The sequence below is a fragment of the Eschscholzia californica genome, unplaced genomic scaffold, assembly GCF_041429995.1.
Source record: "Eschscholzia californica isolate CP2 unplaced genomic scaffold, dmEscCali1.0.p SCAF_1, whole genome shotgun sequence".
In the NCBI taxonomy this organism is placed as follows: domain Eukaryota; kingdom Viridiplantae; phylum Streptophyta; class Magnoliopsida; order Ranunculales; family Papaveraceae; genus Eschscholzia; species Eschscholzia californica.
This window is the reverse complement of record NW_028238198.1, coordinates 23,578,407-23,597,857: the sequence shown is the minus strand read 5'-3', so window position 1 is coordinate 23,597,857 and position 19,451 is coordinate 23,578,407. Positions and strand designations below refer to the sequence as shown.

Sequence of the window (19,451 nt, the reverse complement as noted above, 5' to 3'; positions counted from 1 at the left end):
TAAACATCTGAAGACCTTCATCACTCTCAATGGAACAATCTGGAAAAGTTTGCTCAGGCTGGAGCATTTTCCTTCTATAAATCAAATATCTTCATCAGGAACAAAAGTTCAGTCATTTCCCAGTATGTTCATGAACTGTTCTTACTAAATCATCATATTTGGCACGTATAACAATTGAATTATCCCTTGACATCACGCGAGAGAAGGAATGGAAGAGAAACAATGGAGCATCGGATACACCAGATACACCATATTCAGCTTCATTTATCTAATATCTTTGAGATATACTATCATGGCTTGGATGAACTCCACCCATGGGTGTCCCACATAGAAGCATTGAGTCAAAGCCGTAGACAAATGATGACTAGAAATTGAAACCAGAGATGCCCACGATATAAATCGAGAACAGAGAGAAACCATATCAAATATCGGGAGAGAAAAAAGACGTAAATTTTTAAGTTTTTTAATTTAAAATACTCCATAAAAAACAATGAGTTAGAGAACAAAAATATATCATTCAAAAAACAGAAAAGGATAACATCGATATCTCAAGAGGATACTCCATCTATTACCAAATTGAAAATTGCCCCTAATCTTCATCTTCTTTCTCTCCACTTCCGCCACCACCAGCATTTCAGACTACCACTACCATCATTTCCAACCACCAACCACTTCAAAACTCTCTCTCACCATCTCTCTTTTGTTGTTTCTCACGATTTCTTTTTTCTCTCTCTCCCCCTCTCCCTCTCACACTGTAGATCTCTCTCTCGCTCTTTCCACGAACCCTAGACCTCGAGGAGGATTTTCGTGTCCAGTCGGCCACGAAATGGTTCGTGCCCGTCCAACCACGAGCCATCAACCAGCTGCCCGGCAACGAAACATTTCTCGATTGACCAACCACGGCGAAACCCTCCTAAGGTCTGGTTCCGGCAAAGGGACACACTTCCCTTTGCCAGAACTGCGTGTGTTAGAGAGAGATAAGGGGTGAGAGCTTGACGGGGCAGTAAGAAAGTGGTACAATAAGGGATTGGTGAGATAAGAGAGTGTGAGAAAGACCCTGAGAGAGCTTAGATCGTGAGAGAGAGTGAGTGAGAGAGAGGGGGAAAGCGACAGAGTGATAGAGTCAATGCGAGTGTAAGAGATAAAGTAAGTGAGAGCAGGAGGAGAGAGAGAGAGGGGAAAAAAGAAGGAGATAAAGAGACATTGAGACATGAAGATTAAGGGACAAATTCTCACCAAATAAATTTTTGGGGCTTCAAAATAAATATGCCCCCTAAGTCAATGTAAACTGACTAAATCTTTATGTCCCAAAGATTTTTCTTTATGCCCCTAAGTGCTCACCTAGAGTGTCCTAAAAATTACTTGGCAGTGTTTCTAAGTAAGGGTGAACATCGATTTGGTAATCCATTTTTTACGCTTAAGGGTTCTGTTATTGTAAATCTCAATCCGAACCAATCCGTTCATGGTTTGGTTACCTACCGAACCAAACTATGCATGAACGATTTGGTTCGGTTAGATAATCGAACCAAAGGTTAATATCTTATCAAGAACCACATTTCGAGTTTTTGACTTAAAAACCTGTTACTATTATACTTAGAACTTACTGAAAATCAGTATTTTCTCACAAACCATTAAGTCTACACGAACGTAATTATACGACATAGTTTATCGGTATTCGAGGAAAATAAAAAGACGATAAAAATTGAATGTCCCCATCTATCATGTCCAATCATATATTTGTATACATATTATGTATGAAAGATAATAATAAATAGTTTAGTTTGGTTTTTTCGGTTTTTGACTTTTTATTATTTAAACCAGTTCGGATAATAGTTGGAGTGGTCTTCAAACTGCCCCTATTTCTAAGTATCTAGTATTGCATTGGAGATGTTTCCTTTCTTTGACAAATCATCCGAAACAACCTATTACTTATTTATATCTTTAATAATCCAAATTCAATAACCTGGGGTCGAAACTAGGAGAGAGACTTTAGTGATATTATACTCTCTCTCTCTCTAAACTATAACCACTTCCTTCATTATGAGAAAACCTTCCGTTTTCATAGTGTTGCTCCGACGAAGGGTATCACTTCGTCGGAATCTCTTCTCTTTCTTTCCATCTCTGAGTATGTTGTTTTCTTTTCTTATCCTAATATACATCTATAACTTTCTCTGTAGAGCTTTTATAGTATAGTTTTTCAATCAGAATCTGGATTTGATAGAGAAGAAGTTCAAGTTGTTATCTTTTGAGTAATGGAATTCTCTTTTCTAGGGCTTCAACAATTCTATCTACAAAGAAAATAAAAAAAATAACAAACAGATCTTTATCTAGTCATCTCTCAATTTTAATTTGATCATACTATCTTTTAATCTCCCTTACTCTCTCGATTTGTCAATTTGTTCATATGGGGATACTTTAAAAGATATAGTTTATAGGGTTTGATTGAGGTTCATTTGTTTGATTCGGGATTTGGCACCACAATTCGTCCATTGTTGAAGATCGACGTCTCCTTGTTTAATACTATGGAGAATATAAAGATCTGACAACAAACTATCAAGAAGATTGACGATGTATTTACTTTCTTAAGAGAAAAGAACACTCAAGATTTCAATATTATTGGTATAATATAGTCTTAATTTCAAATTATAGGTTATTTTCTTTGTTGGTCTTTAAGGCTTGTTTTTGTTGATCTTTAGGATCCATTTGTTGTTTTGTTTTTAGTCAGGATCGAGTGTTTGATCATGGACAACCATTGTGAGTTTCTTCAACAACTTACAACTCTCTCCACTGATGTACCGGAATCAGTCACAGTTTGACGACGAGAAGAGAAGAAGGTGAAAGAAGCAACGGTTATAAAACTACCCAATAATTCAATATAGTTAGTGGTGATTGTACTAGAAAAGTAGCTCACCAGTTAGATCAGGCAACTCAGAGGCACCCCAAGTGGGCATAAATTGACTTGTTTGTCAGTTTTAATTTTCTTATGATTTTCAACTTCATGATGTAATTCTCATTAGCCTTTTGGCCTTTAAATTAAGTTTGATTCTAAAAAAAAAAAATTTCTTTAACATTATCAATCACTTGGGCCCCATTCGATGCGGTCTAAACTCCAGCACCATGGCAGTGCTTATAAATGGCCGACCTGGATCTGCTTTCGAGGTTAGCCGAGGAATTAGGCAAGGTGATCCCCTCTCTCCGTTCTTGTTCTCTATTGCCATGGAAGGTCTTAGTCGTTTGCTGGAGAACAACAACAACCAGAACACTTTCGTCGGTTTTCTTATTCCCAACTCTAATCTTATCATTAAACACCTTTTATTTGCGGATGATTGCATCATTTTTGGCCAGAATACTCTCGAGAATGTGCACAACCTCAAACAAATTCTGAAAGAATTCAGTGAGGCCTCCGGTCAAATGATAAACTATACTAAATCCAACATCTTTTTCTCCAAAAACTCGCATCCCAAATTCAAAAGAATGATCATTCGTAACCTCAAAGTCCATCAATCTTCGTCCGGAGACAAATACCTTGGTACTAATCTTTTCATCGACAGAAACAAAAATCAAGCTTTCAAATCCCTTCTCACCCAAATTAAAAACAAACTCTCCAAGTGGCAAACCAACCTTCTTTCCCAAGCTGGTCGCTCGATAGTTATTTCAACTATTGCAGCAGCCGTTCCCCGATACCAAATGCAGTGCTTTGCCATTCCCAAAGGTATTTGTAACAGCATCGAGTCCCTACAAAAGACTTTCTGGTGGGGAAAATCCAAAACATTCCATGCCATCAACTGGTCCGCCATTTGCAAGCCACGCAAATTAAGAGGACTAGGGCTTCGACTTCCTCTCCTTGATAATCAAGCTTTCCTCAACAAACTTAACTGGCGGCTGCTCAATAATCCTCATGCCATCTGGGTTCAAGTCTTCAAAGCTAAATATTTTCCTAAATCACATAAACCCTCTCCACCTAAAGCTAACCACTCCTGGCCTTGGAAAGCTATAAGTAAACAGTTTAGTCAAATGGATGGTCTAGTCTTCTGGGATATTAACAAAGGCACTCATATTAGTATCTGGCACGATTTTTGGATCCCGAACCATCCCCCACCTATCACAAATCAAAGTAACTCTAGCCTCAACTGGGTTGCCTAGCTCATTACTAATAATATCTGAAATACTGACTTGCTTAATAATTGTTTTGATAGTGATATTTGCAGTGCGATTTTGAGTATTAATTTGCAGACTGATCAGGATGACACAGCAAAATGGACACTCACAAAAGCTGGTAATTTCTCGATTAAATCAATGTATAATTATTTAAGAACAGGTAGCAATGGACCTATGCATGACTCTAACGACTGGTTTTTCATATGGAATCTGAATACCATACCACGTATAAAACTATTCCTTTGGAAATGTTGTACGAATAGCATACCAGTAAAGGACAAAATTGGGAGGTATATCGGTAACATCTATACTTGTATAAACTGTAATGATAATGAAACTTTAGACCATGTGATGTTACACTGCAACTACGCCAGAGCGATATGGTTTCATTTATATGTCAAAATCCTATGGTTTATATGGAAAGCTATGTGCGAAAATTGTTTTACCGCTCAAAAACAAACTCCTATGCAGATGATCAATCGCATCAACAACACGTCAACCAAGCCACTCAAAATTGGTTCCATAATAACTAACAAATGCAGGGATGAACAACGTCAACAACAATGGAGACCTCCATCGACACCATATCTTAAAATCAATCTTGACGCATCACTTACGCAACTTACAAAACCAGCAGGTATAGGTTGTATTATCCATGATGAAGAAGCAAATTTTATCATAGCGGCAGCAAACACAGTCAGGGGACAAAATGCTGAAGAATGTGAAAGTCTAGCTATACACTACAACATTTTATGGGTCATCCAACTACGAATACAACATGTTCACATCGAAAGCGACAATCAAAATATCATCAAGTACATTAATGGTCAAAGCGACGGTTTACATTGGCAGTCTAGACAAATCATCTCAAAGTCTCTAGATCTCAAGAATCAGTTCATAGATATAATCTTCACTTATGCTCCCAGAGAATGCAACTCCAAAGCCGACGCTCTAGCTAAATGGGGTAGAAATAATATTCAAGAAAAAATATGGAATGTAGTACCATCTTTTATTTCTTCTTTAAATTATGGATCTCATGTTAGATTAGCTTGTTGTTTTATTCTAATATATTTCATCAAAAAAAAAAAAAAAAATCACTTGGGCCAGCTGAGTGTCGACTCATTCGAGATATTGTTTAATTCTAATTTTTCTTAAACAAAAATGGCGACGGAAACGATCGTCAATTCCATCGGCCTTCGCAGATTCCTTCCATCTTCTCAGCTTTCTCAGTCTCTTCAATTCCATCCGACTTGTCTCCTTCGATTTCAGACCACAACTCCTCTTCGTCTTCAACGGTTAGCTTGTCAGAAGAACCCTAACCCTAATCCAATCGATTCTCCACCACCGGTTTGTTTAATTCTCCTTTTTTTTCTCATTTTCTTTTGCTAATTCAGTTCCCCAAAGTGTCCAATTGTCCAAACCCCATCAAACATTGAAACCCCAATTTAGCATCTCTTATTAATTTATTCGTTCTGATTGTGCAAAATTAGGGTTTAATTTCTTCCAAGATTAATCATGAACTACTTCTAGGATTCATTTCTTCTGAAAAACATGTGTATTTTTCACTGTAATAATCTAATAAATCCATTCCCTTTTTGGTCAAATTGAAAGGATTTCATAGCGTTTTAGCTGTAAATACTTTTCATTTGTAGAATTGTAGGTCAGGGATCTTAACCCCAAGTTTTCTTGTTCTGGGGCAGCTTCATTTTTTAGGTTAGAATGAGGTTTATGAGACTACTATATCTAAATATAGTTGAGCCTAGCTAGCAATCCAAAAGTACAAGTATTCTCGAATATTTAGAGAGGTTCATGGTGATCCTTGTGAGTTCCGGTTCAATATTTTAAAAAACGATCAAGGTGTATGCCTCGAGGCGAAGCAGTCACTTGATGCTCGAGGCTTACGTATTTGAACCCGAGAATGATATTACTTACCCCAATGGATGAAATAGGATATACTGAGATGTATGTAAGCAAGTAATAACATTTAATATCTTAACCATCTCTTTGTTTGTTAGTTGTGTGGAAGGGATAAAACGTGAAGTAATGTGATATTGGAGAAAAACTCTTTATAGATTTGATGAATTATATGTATGTATTCCTCCACAAGAGGGATATTTTACCCATTTTATTATTTTGAGTGATGAACACGCTATCCTGCTACTTAATACTTCCTTAAAGATGAATTCTCTTAGTCATGATAGTATTATTTTACTCTGGGTTTTCATGTTTGACTCCAAACTTGTTGAAGTTATCCTCTTATGGAAAATTTTGGTATTGACTTTTATAGTTTCAAGTTCATTGCCTAAATGTATCTGTTTTTGGTATAGGATAATCTCACTGCTGAGCCTGGTCCAGTCAAGGATGAAACTAGTGGAGCGACTAGTTCTTCTGAAATTGTTGAATTCCCAAACAAAAGTATTAATAGGAGGATAGCTGTGGCTTCTAGTGTTGCAGCAGTGGGGCTCTTCCTCTCAGGAAGACTAGATTTTGGTGTCTCTTTGAAGGACCTTTCATTAGCTGCCATATCTTATGAACAGGTTACTTCATCTCATTTCTACTCACTTGATTAGTTTTGGCTATCAATTTTATTGTATCTAGTTAATAATATATGAATTGCTTGGTGTGGCGGCACTCTAAGACAGTATTTAGAAAGGCTAATGCATTTCCTATCATTTCATAAAATCAAACTTTGCAAGAAAGGATGTTCTTAATCTTCGAGGACACAAATAGAAGAACGAGTCTATAACACTTTTCCTTAATTTTCTAGATGAAGAAATCATTAAGCGAGCTCCAATATTGTACCATCACTTCCAATTTGTTCCTACGAATCCTACCATAGTAATATAAGTAAATTTATATACCGATCATGATAGGATTTTGCATCGTTTCTGTATCATTTTGCTTTATAATTTACGCAACTGATGGGCTTTTCGTTTTGCCTTGTGCTTTAGGCTCTTGCCAATGGAATGCCAACAGTTGTGGAGTTTTATGCTGATTGGTGTGAAGTTTGCCGTGAACTGGCTCCGGATGTGTACAACGTTGAGCAGAAGTACAAGTAATATGGTTTACATTTCTATGATCTAGGATTACGAGTCTATTATTGTTTTCATGAGATGTGATTTCTGAGAAACCTAAGTTTTCTTTTCCTAAATATTTTTTAGATAGGTTATGAACGGATTTTGATGATACAGATGGTAACTTTGTAATGACGTGTCTAGGGACCGTGTGAATTTCGTAATGCTGAATGTGGATAACACTAAATGGGAACAGGAGCTAGATGAGTTTGGAGTTGAGGGTATCCCGCATTTTGCATTCTTGGACAAAAATGGAAATGAGGAGGGAAATGTAGTGGGTAGGCTTCCAAGGCAGTATTTGCTGGAGAATGTGGATGCCCTTGCTAGAGGGGAAGCTTCAGTACCTCATGCTCGGGTTGTCGGACAATTCTCCAGTGCTGAGTCCAGAAAGGTGCACAGAATTGTCGATCCTAGAAGCCATGGTTAGGCGCATAGTGTTTCCGCACTCGCGTGTAGAATGCATGTATATAGGTACATACATGTATGGGTACAGGTACTCCCTCTCTCTCTCTCTCTCTCTCTCTCTCACAGCAATATCGTGCTAGAATTGCATAACTGAGACAGTTTAGGCCTTCAATTACTGCTCTATGTTGTTGAGTTTGTAATCACACAATTTTTCGAATTTAATCACAAAAGTTTTGTGGGTTTTTCAGGTTGATGATATACTGGTTAGCTGGATTTCTGAGTGAAGTTCAGTTGGCTTTTGTGACGAAGGATAGCAGTTATGTATTTCCATCTCCTTGTAATACTTTTATAGCCATGACAGATTATTTCGTCATCTGTTGCACAATACTCAGCTTCAGAGAGATTCTTTCGTTGAAAGTCCTGTCTGCATATGTATAAATACAAGAGTTTTATACCCAAATGGTTCCAAGAAACGAAACGTTTACTCTTCCGAAAACTAAAGTGGAGTCGGAGAATCATGATCAGAACCGATATCACAATGCTCTTTACTCAGTGTTCCTGAAAAGGAAAAAATTGGTATAAATAGTTTTTACATGTCCCGTGATATCTATTTTTTTCCGCATTGATCAGCAGGCTAAGGGAGCCTGAACCCTTGCAAAGAATCAGAGATCAAAAACTTGCTTTGGCTACCTGTGCCGAGTTATGGAAGAGCAGCATCCTTGTTATCAAGCAGAGTGCACACTAATTGAGAACCAGATATGACCAAATTTGCTGCACTAAAAAGCGAATTTCAAGTTCCAATTTGTAGCAACTTTCCTAGCCCTAGCATTCTTCTTTACTTTAACACATCTTCAATGATTCTCTTGAGGGTATCATCCATACCCTCCAGCTAAAGTGACTCCAATTTGCTAGGGCATCACTACCTGCAAAAAATTTTGTATACCATTCCACTTCCAGGTTCCAAGGCAGAGAAGAGACCTTCTGGATCCGCATCACTACCTGCAAAAAATTTTGTATACCATTCCACTTCCAGGTTCCAAGGCAGAGAAGAGACCTTCTGGATCCACAGCATGTTGAAAAGCTTCTTCCAAACGGAAGATACTCAATGAGAGATTTGCACATACATCAGAATAGCTGAGGTTTCAGATAGGTTAGTTGTGTTCTAATTCAATTGAAGATATTTAAATCAGAGATTTGAAAAAGCCCCTCACAGTGACCTAATAGCTACAGATGAAAGTACCAGTCCAACCTCCCCGCCCGAGGGGCCAGTGTCTGCGTAATTCCCATCCTTATTTCGTGGTTAGGGCAAGTCCAGTGTAGGGGATCGGGCTCCCAATTTTGGGAGACCCCGATCTTTTTCAACTCCAACGTCGGACTCCCAAATCCAAATTTTGAATTGTTGTAATTAAAATTCATTAAAATTAATTAAAGATTCAATAAATAATTAAAATTCAAACATAATTAAAACAACTAAAATAAAACTTTAAAATATTTTAAAAATAATCTAAATTCCATTCATCCAGTCTGCCATCAGTTTCCTATGAACAAGTTGTTCGAGACACATGTTTGAACTATCTTTGTTCATTGATTCTACCCCAGTTTGGATCCGCGAATTTTATTCTTTTTGGCGTTGAACGCTAAATTTTCTCTTTGCACGTCAATATTTTTGTTTTGAACGACTAATTTTCTCTTTGCACGCCTATATTTTTGTTTTGCACATTTATGGACTCTTGCAGAAGTTTATCTCTAGCCTCATGATTCACACTTTTCGCTTTCCAAAACTCAGACGTTGTAGAACTGTCACCACTTTTGACTTTATCCCTAGCCTCCTTGTTTGCTTTTCTTCCAAGTGGTCTTTATTGGATTGTAGAGGGAGATCCTTCGTCTTGGTTCAAAGAAGGTTTTATTTTGTTTGACGAAGATTGAGATAAGTTTGATGACCATTGGGGACGGTCTTTCAAAATTTTATAAAATGTTCGAACTTAAAACTTTTGCCGCCATTGTTTTGTTTAAACAATTCATATGCGGACTTGAACTGCAAAATAAAATTTTTTAAGTTCATAATGTTGTCAAAAATAAAAAATAATGTTGTAAAACATAAACATTGTAATATCAAGAGTAATTACCCGGTCATTATCATTTTCTTTGCTTTTTGGGTTCCTTTGTAACAATGCCAAATGACCACAAAACTTCGAGCATTGCTTGTTAATCTCGCTCCAACGACATGTAAGACCCTTCGGAGCACGTTTTTGTTTTTTACACTCATTAAAGTGTTATCTCGCTCCAACGACATTTAAGAACGTCGCACGATTTTGGTTTTTACACTCGTTGAAGTTTTCGGCAATCTTGTTTCAAAAAGTACCCACTCTTTATCATTTCGAGTAATCGCATCGGTGGCGATATGTAAATAAGCATGAACGAGCACATTATCATCTACATGACTATAGTATTAGGCGGAAACTGATGAGTTCAGAGTTTCATTAAAATCAAAAGTTTCTTCGACCCCATCATTCAATAAACCAACATCCCCACAATTATTTATCAAGTCTAAAAAGCGTTCATTATTATGATAATCAGAGTTTAGACTATTCATTGAAGAGAGAAAATAGGGAGAAAGAAAGAGATAATTGAGATAAAGAGAGAAAATAGAGACAGTTAGAATTAATTGAGAGAGAGGTAATGAGGTTGTATTGGGGTGGATCCCCTTTAAATAGGATCCACCCCAATACTACCGGTGGGCGGACTCCCAAACAATACTATTTGAGGGCTAAGAGCCCCCAACCCCACCGAGAGCCCAGCCCCAGGGCTCTCGGGCAGGGCCGTGCTTGGGCCCGTGCCGGCAGGGCGGCCGCACAGGGCCCCCCACCGACAAGGGCCCGTTTGTAATAATTTCCTAAAAGCTACTGTATAAGAAAAAGAGGTGTACAAAAACATATGTTAGCCGGGATGGACGGAAGTTTCTAATTCCATCCGTTTGGCGAGTGTTCGAAATCCACTGGCCGCAAAATTAATTTTACTCCTTTAGCTAATTTTGTAATTAAGGTTCATGGTACATTGCTAAATGACTCTTTATTTTTACTTTGTTACACTTTTTTTTTACATTTTGTTATGTATTTGGGTGCATTTCTTTCATCTTTTGAAGTACTTTTAGAAATAGATGTCTAAAATTCGTAAAAAAAAAAAAATCGAAGGTATGTATGTGAAAATCATGATACAAAATGCTACATTCGAAAATCTACTTGTAGATTTTAAACTATATCTTGTACAAAGAAAGAATACATCTTAACAAAGAAATTATAGCTTGTCCAAATTTTGTTTGTATTTTTTTTTGTTCAAAAAAGTCCAGATTCAAATTTCGCACTGGGCCCTTAAATTCCCAGGCATGGCCCTGCTCTCGGGTTTGACACCCAAGGGGGTTGGGGCTCCCAAATTTGAATTTGGGAGCCCCAACCCCCAACGTTGGAAATGCCCTTAGGGTGGGACTTAAGCTCAGACTAATGGTCGGGCTGTCATATCGAGTAAAAACAATCCTAATTTGACACTTCATCGCACTAACCACAACATCCAAGCCTCAACCACCAAAATCTTAGGGGGCCTCGAGCCCTCAGAGAAAGACCACCCATGTAAAAGAGAAAAAAAGAAAAAAGAAAGTAAAGAAAGGGCTATAAAAGGCTCCGATGTCTATTACTTTTTGGTGTATTGATGGGATAGTTGCTCCCAAATTCAGAAATCCCACCTTCATCTCTGAGTGCAAGTAAAATTAATAAATTATTGAACTTGAATTATTAAATCTCGAAGGCCGCCAGTTTCTGGTGCAATGGTTGGACACCCCCTCTTAAGTCTATGAGGTAGTTGCATTGAGTCTCGGTGAAAACAGTTTGTCATCAAGATTTATCCCATGTAATTTAAACAATAAATAAAGTAAACAACGTAATAAATTTGCAAGGCTTTATGTCTCTTTCATGTTATTGGGCTTTGGGCCTTTTTCATTAATGATTTAAATTAGGCGGTTATTGTGCCTAACACATCTTTATGATGTACAATGCCTTGTAATGATTAATGTTGATTGTAGTCGATTTCTCCAAAAAAAAAAAAAATTATTAAGACCGTCTCCAGTGCAACACTCAATCTTAGAAACTCCGAGTCCCATGTAGGATTTTTAGAGTTTTTTCTTAAAAATCATCTACAATGCAACACTCTATTTGGATATCTAAGATGACGTGTCAAGAGTGGAATAGAGATATCTCAAGAGGACACTCTAGAAATAGAGTGTCCTCTTGAGATATCTCTAATTGTCCAACTCATCAATATTTGATTTTCAACCAATAGAAATCAAGTCTTCTATATTTTCTAAAATAACTAATTATTTATTTACAAAAATAACTATGCCACATAAGTAAATAAGATAAGTTTAGAGTTTTGCATTGGAGGCAACAAGAAATTGAAGATCTCTATTGACGCCACATAGGAGTGAGAATCTCAATTGGAACTTGACACATATGATGAATGAAGATTTTTTTGAGTTTTGCATTGGAGATGCTCTAAAGTCTCAAAGCGTCCTCTTTATACATGAATCTTTGGCTCTCCCAACTTTTGTCTTTGGAAGGGCGCGCATAAATCAGTAATGTGAGGCGCCTATAGATATACTCACCCGACAAACGACCTAATTTTCGGGTCAAGTAAATGGCGTCGGAATTCTACGCAAAAACTCTCTTCCTTTTCTGTGTTCAAAGAAGTGTCTTCGAAAACCCTAAACCTTACGCCCAAAGAACCGCTTAGAATCAACGACGATGGAAAGGGATTCCGATGACTCTGATGCGCCTGAGGTGTTTTCAGTCCAGCAGGTCGCCTCCCTCTCTCTCTCTCTCAAGCATTTGAAACCCTGTGTTTTGATTTTTTTTTTCCTTTGGTGTTGACTAGTGGTTCCTACTTTTTTTTTCCTCATGGTTTTAGGGTTTTGAGCAAGTTGAAGAGACCAGGAAAGCAGAGCGAGAAAACAAAAAAAGGTAAAAAGCTTCTACTTCGTATCAAAAATTGAATTTAAAGATAATATTTTGGGTATGATTTATAGTTACTCTATCTTATATTTATTACCTAAATTTATTAAAGAACAATCCAATTACATAAACAAGCTTTATCGTTGATATTCAAGTCAGGAACATCTCCTCATAGTTATGTCTGTTAATGTTTTAAGAAAAGATTTTACATTTCTCTTAGTTGTATCACTGCATTAGTCTGCATGATTCTTTTATTTCGTTGGTTGGGGTCGAAGTATGAATTTTAGTTTCAATGAGATCTCTAGGCCAGTTTAAAAGGGAGATCTTTCGAAACAGACAACTTGGAATAATAAGTGACCGATATAGACTTGTTGGTACAACGGTACACACTGTCGCTAATTGGGATAGTTTCTATTCAGTTACACAGTCTAAACATTCTTGAGATATTCAGAAAGTTCGAAATTAACATCCCAGCCTAAAATTTACTATAGAAGATGAGAAAATCTAACCTACATTTGAAGAAGTAATGCTTTACAGTTTAGCCATTAACAGCAACTAGAAAACTAGAAATGATAGTTAAAAGAATTCATGTTTCATGTTTGCTTGTCCTAAGTAGAAAATTCATGTACATTTTGCTCCAAAGAAGATGGCATAATAAGCTGCTCAATCTTTTAAAATGGGTTTTCATGTACAAGAAGATGATCAAGAAAAAAATTATGGAAGAAGCAATTTTTAGCCAAGCACTGTTTTTTTGAACAATGCGATGCGAAACCTAGACTTCGAAATATCTAATCAACATTTTTATTAAAGCCTCTAAATAATATTATATGTGCAAAAAAGAGCAACAAGTCATACTTTACTATTTCCGTAGATATAAAACATTAGCAAGTGAATAAGAGGCTAACACCACACAAAATCAAGTAGTTAAGTTTTTAGACTTCAAGTCATATTTGATACAGAAAATGTGAAGGGAGGACTCACGAAAAAGTTGTTTTAGCTACCTTACAAATATACACATTTGTATTCATCCGAAAGCCATTTTTTACCTTACGCTAGACTTGTTTGTAGGAGGCATTAGAACACTCCGCCTCAGCCTCTTTCTTCGTGGAACAGGCATTTGCTTTGTGGAGTTTAATCCTTGTTTGATGCATACACCTCAAGGGGGCATAGATTTGAAAACAAGATGTCACAAATCCGCCAATTGAAGGCATTTTATTTTAGAGTTAAATGGTTAAGCTGAAAAGCCTCGACCCTAATGGAGGCTATAGTTGATGTAGAAACGCAGCGGAATTAAAGAAGACGAATAAACTTAACAAGAACGATAAAATAAAGATGAAATAACTCGAAAATACTAAACTTTATTAAACTTGAAAGGGGGTTTTCTCTTCAATCTGAGAATAATAGACAAACTAGATATCCTTTTATAGGATTCTGGACTTTCCTAGATAAACTAGAATTAGACTTCCTAAATAATTAAATACTGCAACTGCCTAAATAACCAGACTCAAATCTGGACCTTTCCAATTATTGGAAATACTAAAATAACATAATTTCCTAAACCTAAATTCTCTAATAATTATACTAAAATTGGGACTTCCTAAAACTACTCTCTATGGCCGGTTGGCCCATGACCGTGTTCGGTCATGGAAAAAGTCTCCACGCCGGGTGCCCCTGCATTAGCTTCCCCTTCTCCCACGAGGTTCGTCCCGAACCGTTTCGACGAAGAAATTAATTTGATGGACCCGCATACGATGAATACCACCAAGGCGATTCGTAACTCCCACTTTGCACGAACAGTGTATGAAATCCGATGGATAGAGAAAGGGACCAAGTCACCAACGATAAACTGAAACCTATGATGCGAAGATTTTCGCAAATTCGATAGTAGTGAATTAACGTCCAATAAATTTCGACATCTTCCATCATCTTGTAGTTCGATGAAGAAGATCGCAATGACGAAATTCTGCTCGGTGAAAAAATTGACCTTGACATTCATCATCTTTCCCATACATAGTGCGGCAAGAGCAGACTCAACATGCTCATGAGTTTCGTCTGCGTCCTTTTGCTGATCAAAATGTTCAGCAAGTTTCATGTTCTTTGTATGTATGTGAAGAACCTCGACACGCCCAACTTCACGTGGGACACCAATGTCAACCACAACACTAGCAACTTCTCCATGAAGACAATTACAAACAGGTTTATCACTCCCGAAATTCTCACATGTAACATAGTGACTACATCCAGTAGTGTTGTGAGACCAAAAAACTCTCCATTCTTGTTTGTCTCCATCCCATAGATGCTCCACCAAGTCTCCATCCCATCCATGTTCAAGTCTCATGAGTTGAGTCCCATTATTGAATGTATAAGTGAAGCAAATTTCTCCATTTTTAGGGACAGGCCTAACCCCATATAAACACCGGGATCTCATAGAAGGAATGTCAATAAATTTTTGCCCATTCCATAACCCACTTCTCCAAATCTTTTCCTTACAGTCCCATATCAAAATTTGTGGCGATTGTAAATTATACATTGCCTCTGAAAAAGCAATTCGGTAGAGGTGCTTAACGGGATGAAGAGAAACGACACGACATATATCTAGAATTATTGTGGGATTTTTTTCAGATTTGAGCATAGATAAAGCATCTCGTGATTTTTGTTTACTGGTTAGTGGACTTGATGCATCAGAATTTATAATCGGTGAGAAGTAACGACAGTTATCGAGGGAGCGAAAACGGACGCAAGCAAGAACTACCATTATTAGGGTTTCAGAACTAACATATGCTCGTGCTTGTAATGCCTCCATGAATTCCTTCGTTCCAAATTTCGCAATCGTCCCCAAATTGTTCACCAAATCGGCTTTCGTCATTCTGATTCGACTATTAATGATCGAGCGAGTCTTATTAACTTTATCAAGAACAATCTTGGTGAAGGGTCCAGGTTGAGCACCCAGCTTGTTTTTTTCTGTTAAGCTTGCAAATCTGATCTTATCCAACGCATCCGAAGAGTTACGAATTAATTCACTAAGGAAAATTTCTTTGTTACTATAGAAAGCATCAATAATAAGACCGAGAAGTTGATTTATTTCTTTTTCTTTCTCAAACAGTGAAAGAGTATTGTTGTGAACTTTTTGTTTAATATCAATGAAATCATCCTCTTTTATTACTTCTTTATAGTTGGAATCATCTTTTTCAACTTCTTCGTAGTCTTCTTCTTCTTCTTCTTCTTCTTCGACTTCAACTTCTTCGTGGTAATCCTCTTCAACTCCTTCTGTAATATCATTGGGTTCATCTTCTTTAGTTAATACGCTAGCATATCGATTCATATCGTCAGTCCTAGTAGTTGTATCAATTGAATAATTAATCACATCTTCTTCCTGATTGAAAGCTAAAGTAGGCGAGGAAGATGGTTGACGTATTACTTCAGTGAACGTATTGTTGGAATGATCAAACCCCAATTCTCTCAAAATAGTTGATTGTAGTTGAAGGGATGGTGGTGTATTAGAAGAGAATAGTTTGTCCAAAGTGTCAACTGATTTGATAGCTCGATCTTTGGATATTTTTATCAAATCTACCACCAACGAAGCATCCTCTTTCTTCTTATCATCAATAACTTTTTCTTCGGACAACGACGTAGATTTCTTCAAAAGTGTTGGTTGCGCAAAACCGTCAAGAGAAGATGGTTGTGTTGGTGTTGGTGAATAATAAGTGTATGAAGGTAGAGGTGCCGAAGATGGTAGGGGTGGTGAATAATAAGAGTACGGAGTTGGTGGTGGTGGTGGTGGTTCTGGTGTTGGATAGTAATAAGATGGAGGTGATGGTGTATAACACACTGGTGGTGGTGGTGAAGGTTGGTATTGACAAGGAGACGGTTGTTGAGTATAATTAGAGTACGGAGGTGGTGGTGGTGGTGGTGGTGGTGCGGTTGATGTCGGATAATAAGAAGATGGAGGTTGTGATGGGTTTTCTCTTAAGGTTTCTCCAGGATTCCAATGATAATCGTACGAACTATTTGGAGAAAAACAAGAGGCGCATAAGCATTGATTCGTTATCCCTTGATGAGTATAATCTAATTGATTATAATTCTCTTGAGGAATAGAGTAAGAACGATACTGATTTGACTGGTCTGGAAAAAAAATTCCAGAATCATTAGCCCAAAACTTTGGTGGCTCTGGATACCACATGATGTAGAAACGCAGCGGAATTAAAGAAGACGAATAAACTTAACAAGAACGATAAAATAAAGATGAAATAACTCGAAAATACTAAACTTTATTAAACTTGAAAGGGGGTTTTCTCTTCAATCTGAGAATAATAGACAAACTAGATATCCTTTTATAGGATTCTGGACTTTCCTAGATAAACTAGAATTAGACTTCCTAAATAATTAAATACTGCAACTGCCTAAATAACTAGACTCAAATCTGGACCTTTCCAATTATTGGAAATACTAAAATAACATAATTTCCTAAACCTAAATTCTCTAATAATTATACTAAAATTGGGACTTCCTAAAACTACTCTCTATGGCCGGTTGGCCCATGACCGTGTTCGGTCATGGAAAAAGTCTCCACGCCGGGTGCCCCTGCATCAATAGTGAAAATGTATATTGGGCTATTGGCCTACATCTATGTCACAAGGACACAGGAGTGGCCAAATAGGTATTGGTATCTAGCACCCGTACAGGGGTTGGAAAAATGAGTGGAGAAAGCGCAAAGCTGAGACATGGTCAGGATTCATAGTTTTTTAAACAGATCCTAATGACTGTGTATACTAGTATGCACGAGATGTGCATACCGAGTTTCACAATACGCACTTTTCTACAGGTGAATCTTAGCTTTGGAGTATTCAAGGCAATAGTTATTCAAACGGGATATCCACATGACATAGGGCAAAACTAATGCGCTGCTTTGGATTTTAGCTACTAGTTGGGTGACTTTTAGCTGTGAATGCAACAGACAATTAATATTAACTGATGATTATTGCATTAAAATATCATAGTGCGCCCCTTCCAACTTTCATCTAGTGCTTGAATTTGGGTAAATCCTTTTTATACATTTACTTGTCTGATTTTTTTTAAGTTATAGATAATAAGTGGGAGATCTGTAGTGTTATTTGGGTAAATCCTTTTTATACATTTACTTGGATCTTGACGCAACTCATGTTCTTTTGAAGGATTGCTCGAGAAGGTAAAGAAAGGCGGAGACGCTGGGCTCAGAGAAAAACACCGTCGTCTAAAGGTGAAGTCACTGAACCGACAGAAACCGAGCCAAATCACGAGGCTGAGGAAGCACCTGGAACACTCCCAACCGACATTGTCAATATGCTTGTAGCTCGTGAAAAGTATGTTTCATCTCCAAACGTTCCACATGTCCTGTTTGTTTTTCTTAAAGTTTGTGATATCCTTGAGTAATGAATATTCACCACCACATCTTTTCTATGCAGACAAGTCTTTCCCTCTGACTCCGAGGAAGAGGACGTGAAAGAAAAATCTACAAAAAGGAAAAAGTCTAAAACCCTCGGGTACGATGAAGTAAATTATTCTATGCAAAAAAAAAATGACGTAAATTATCTCTATGTGCAAAATGTTACTCAGATGGAACTAATTTATGTTATATGTGAGGACTTTTCAGGCCAGATACGGTGATTTTGAAGGAAATCCCCTCCGCCCAGTGCTTGCAGAACTCGTTGGATTTTTTGAAGAAGCGGAAAATGCAGGTTTCAAGATCAAATGCAGTTTTGAAGAACTCCAATCAGGCACTACGCCTTCTTTCAACATCCGGTGTGTTAAGTAAGAACTAAATTCGAAATAATTGATGTATGGCTTTTCCTTCGAACTTGTTGATGTCTGTGCTAAAATGCAAAATTAGTACCTTCATTTCTCAATTAGTTGAATCTTACAATTTTGCTCTTGTATGTTCGGGAATTGGGTAAACTACCTCGTACCTCCTTTCCCCTTTGGCTTTCTGATTTTATACAAGGGATGTAGCTTAAGTTATCTTTAAAGAAGCGACAATGTCTGTAAGACTCGATAAGATTTTAGGATGTCAATGAATGAAATGTTTTACTTTTAGAAGTTTTCATATACAAGCTCTTCTTCGAACTTGTCTTAGGTACCGTCTTCTTTGAGATCTAAAATGCTGTTTAAGTGTGTGCGTGTACACACGATACACCATCTTTACACTTGTTTCACCTCATAAGATTATTCAATTACTCTTGTTTACTTGGACTTTCATTGTTGGAGAAGAATATTTATGATTCCTTCTCTTTTGTTCATTGAGTTTGGCTCAAAGCAAGACCTTATTCTAGATTATGTCTTGATTGTACCTAATATGCTTGGATTCATTTATACCCATAATCAGCAAAGTTAGAAGTATAAAATACAATATAAAATTGATGTCCACTTATCAGCTACCAAATACCAGCTTGTTGCTATCACTTCAAATATAAATTTGAAGGTTGAATCTGAAAAATGTTTTTAGAATCTGATTCGTTTTTAGTATTTGTCCCATTTAGATAAACAATCACATCTATCCATAGATATTCTACAAATAGAAGTGAAAGTTTATTTTTTATAATTTAGCATAATAATTATTTTTTGATGAGTCTGAATTTGAGAAGCAGATTTGTTTTAAGATCTGATTTTGGAAGAGAGAAGAGTGTATAAAAAAACATGGTCATCCAAACAAATTAGTTAAACATATTCAGACAAAGACCCATTACAAATCTACAATAACAAACAACACAAGTGATCACAATTTACAGTAATACGAAAATTAAAACCTAGAAATTAATAAGAGATGAAGAAAATGGAAGCCCGA

General features: G+C 37.0%; 2 protein-coding genes across 2 annotated transcripts; both read left to right on the top strand.

Annotated features, from left to right (window-relative positions):
* Positions 1 to 5,209: 5,209 nt before the first annotated feature.
* HCF164 (Thioredoxin superfamily protein) lies at positions 5,210 to 8,097 on the top strand. The gene is made up of 5 exons (XM_086651743.1): positions 5,210 to 5,505; positions 6,486 to 6,695; positions 7,110 to 7,213; positions 7,377 to 7,725; positions 7,886 to 8,097. Exons 1-4 carry the CDS (start codon positions 5,320 to 5,322, stop codon positions 7,657 to 7,659), a joined length of 783 nt encoding a protein of 260 aa, XP_086507869.1. The 5' UTR covers positions 5,210 to 5,319; the 3' UTR covers positions 7,660 to 7,725; positions 7,886 to 8,097.
* A 4,008-nt stretch (positions 8,098 to 12,105) lies between these two features.
* Positions 12,106 to 18,703, top strand: LOC147565264 (UDP-N-acetylmuramoyl-L-alanyl-D-glutamate-2, 6-diaminopimelate ligase). Its single transcript, XM_086651742.1, has 5 exons — positions 12,106 to 12,481; positions 12,591 to 12,643; positions 17,806 to 17,973; positions 18,076 to 18,153; positions 18,264 to 18,703. Exons 1-5 carry the CDS (start codon positions 12,428 to 12,430, stop codon positions 18,430 to 18,432), a joined length of 522 nt encoding a protein of 173 aa, XP_086507868.1. The 5' UTR covers positions 12,106 to 12,427; the 3' UTR covers positions 18,433 to 18,703.
* The last annotated feature ends 748 nt before the right edge of the window (positions 18,704 to 19,451 follow it).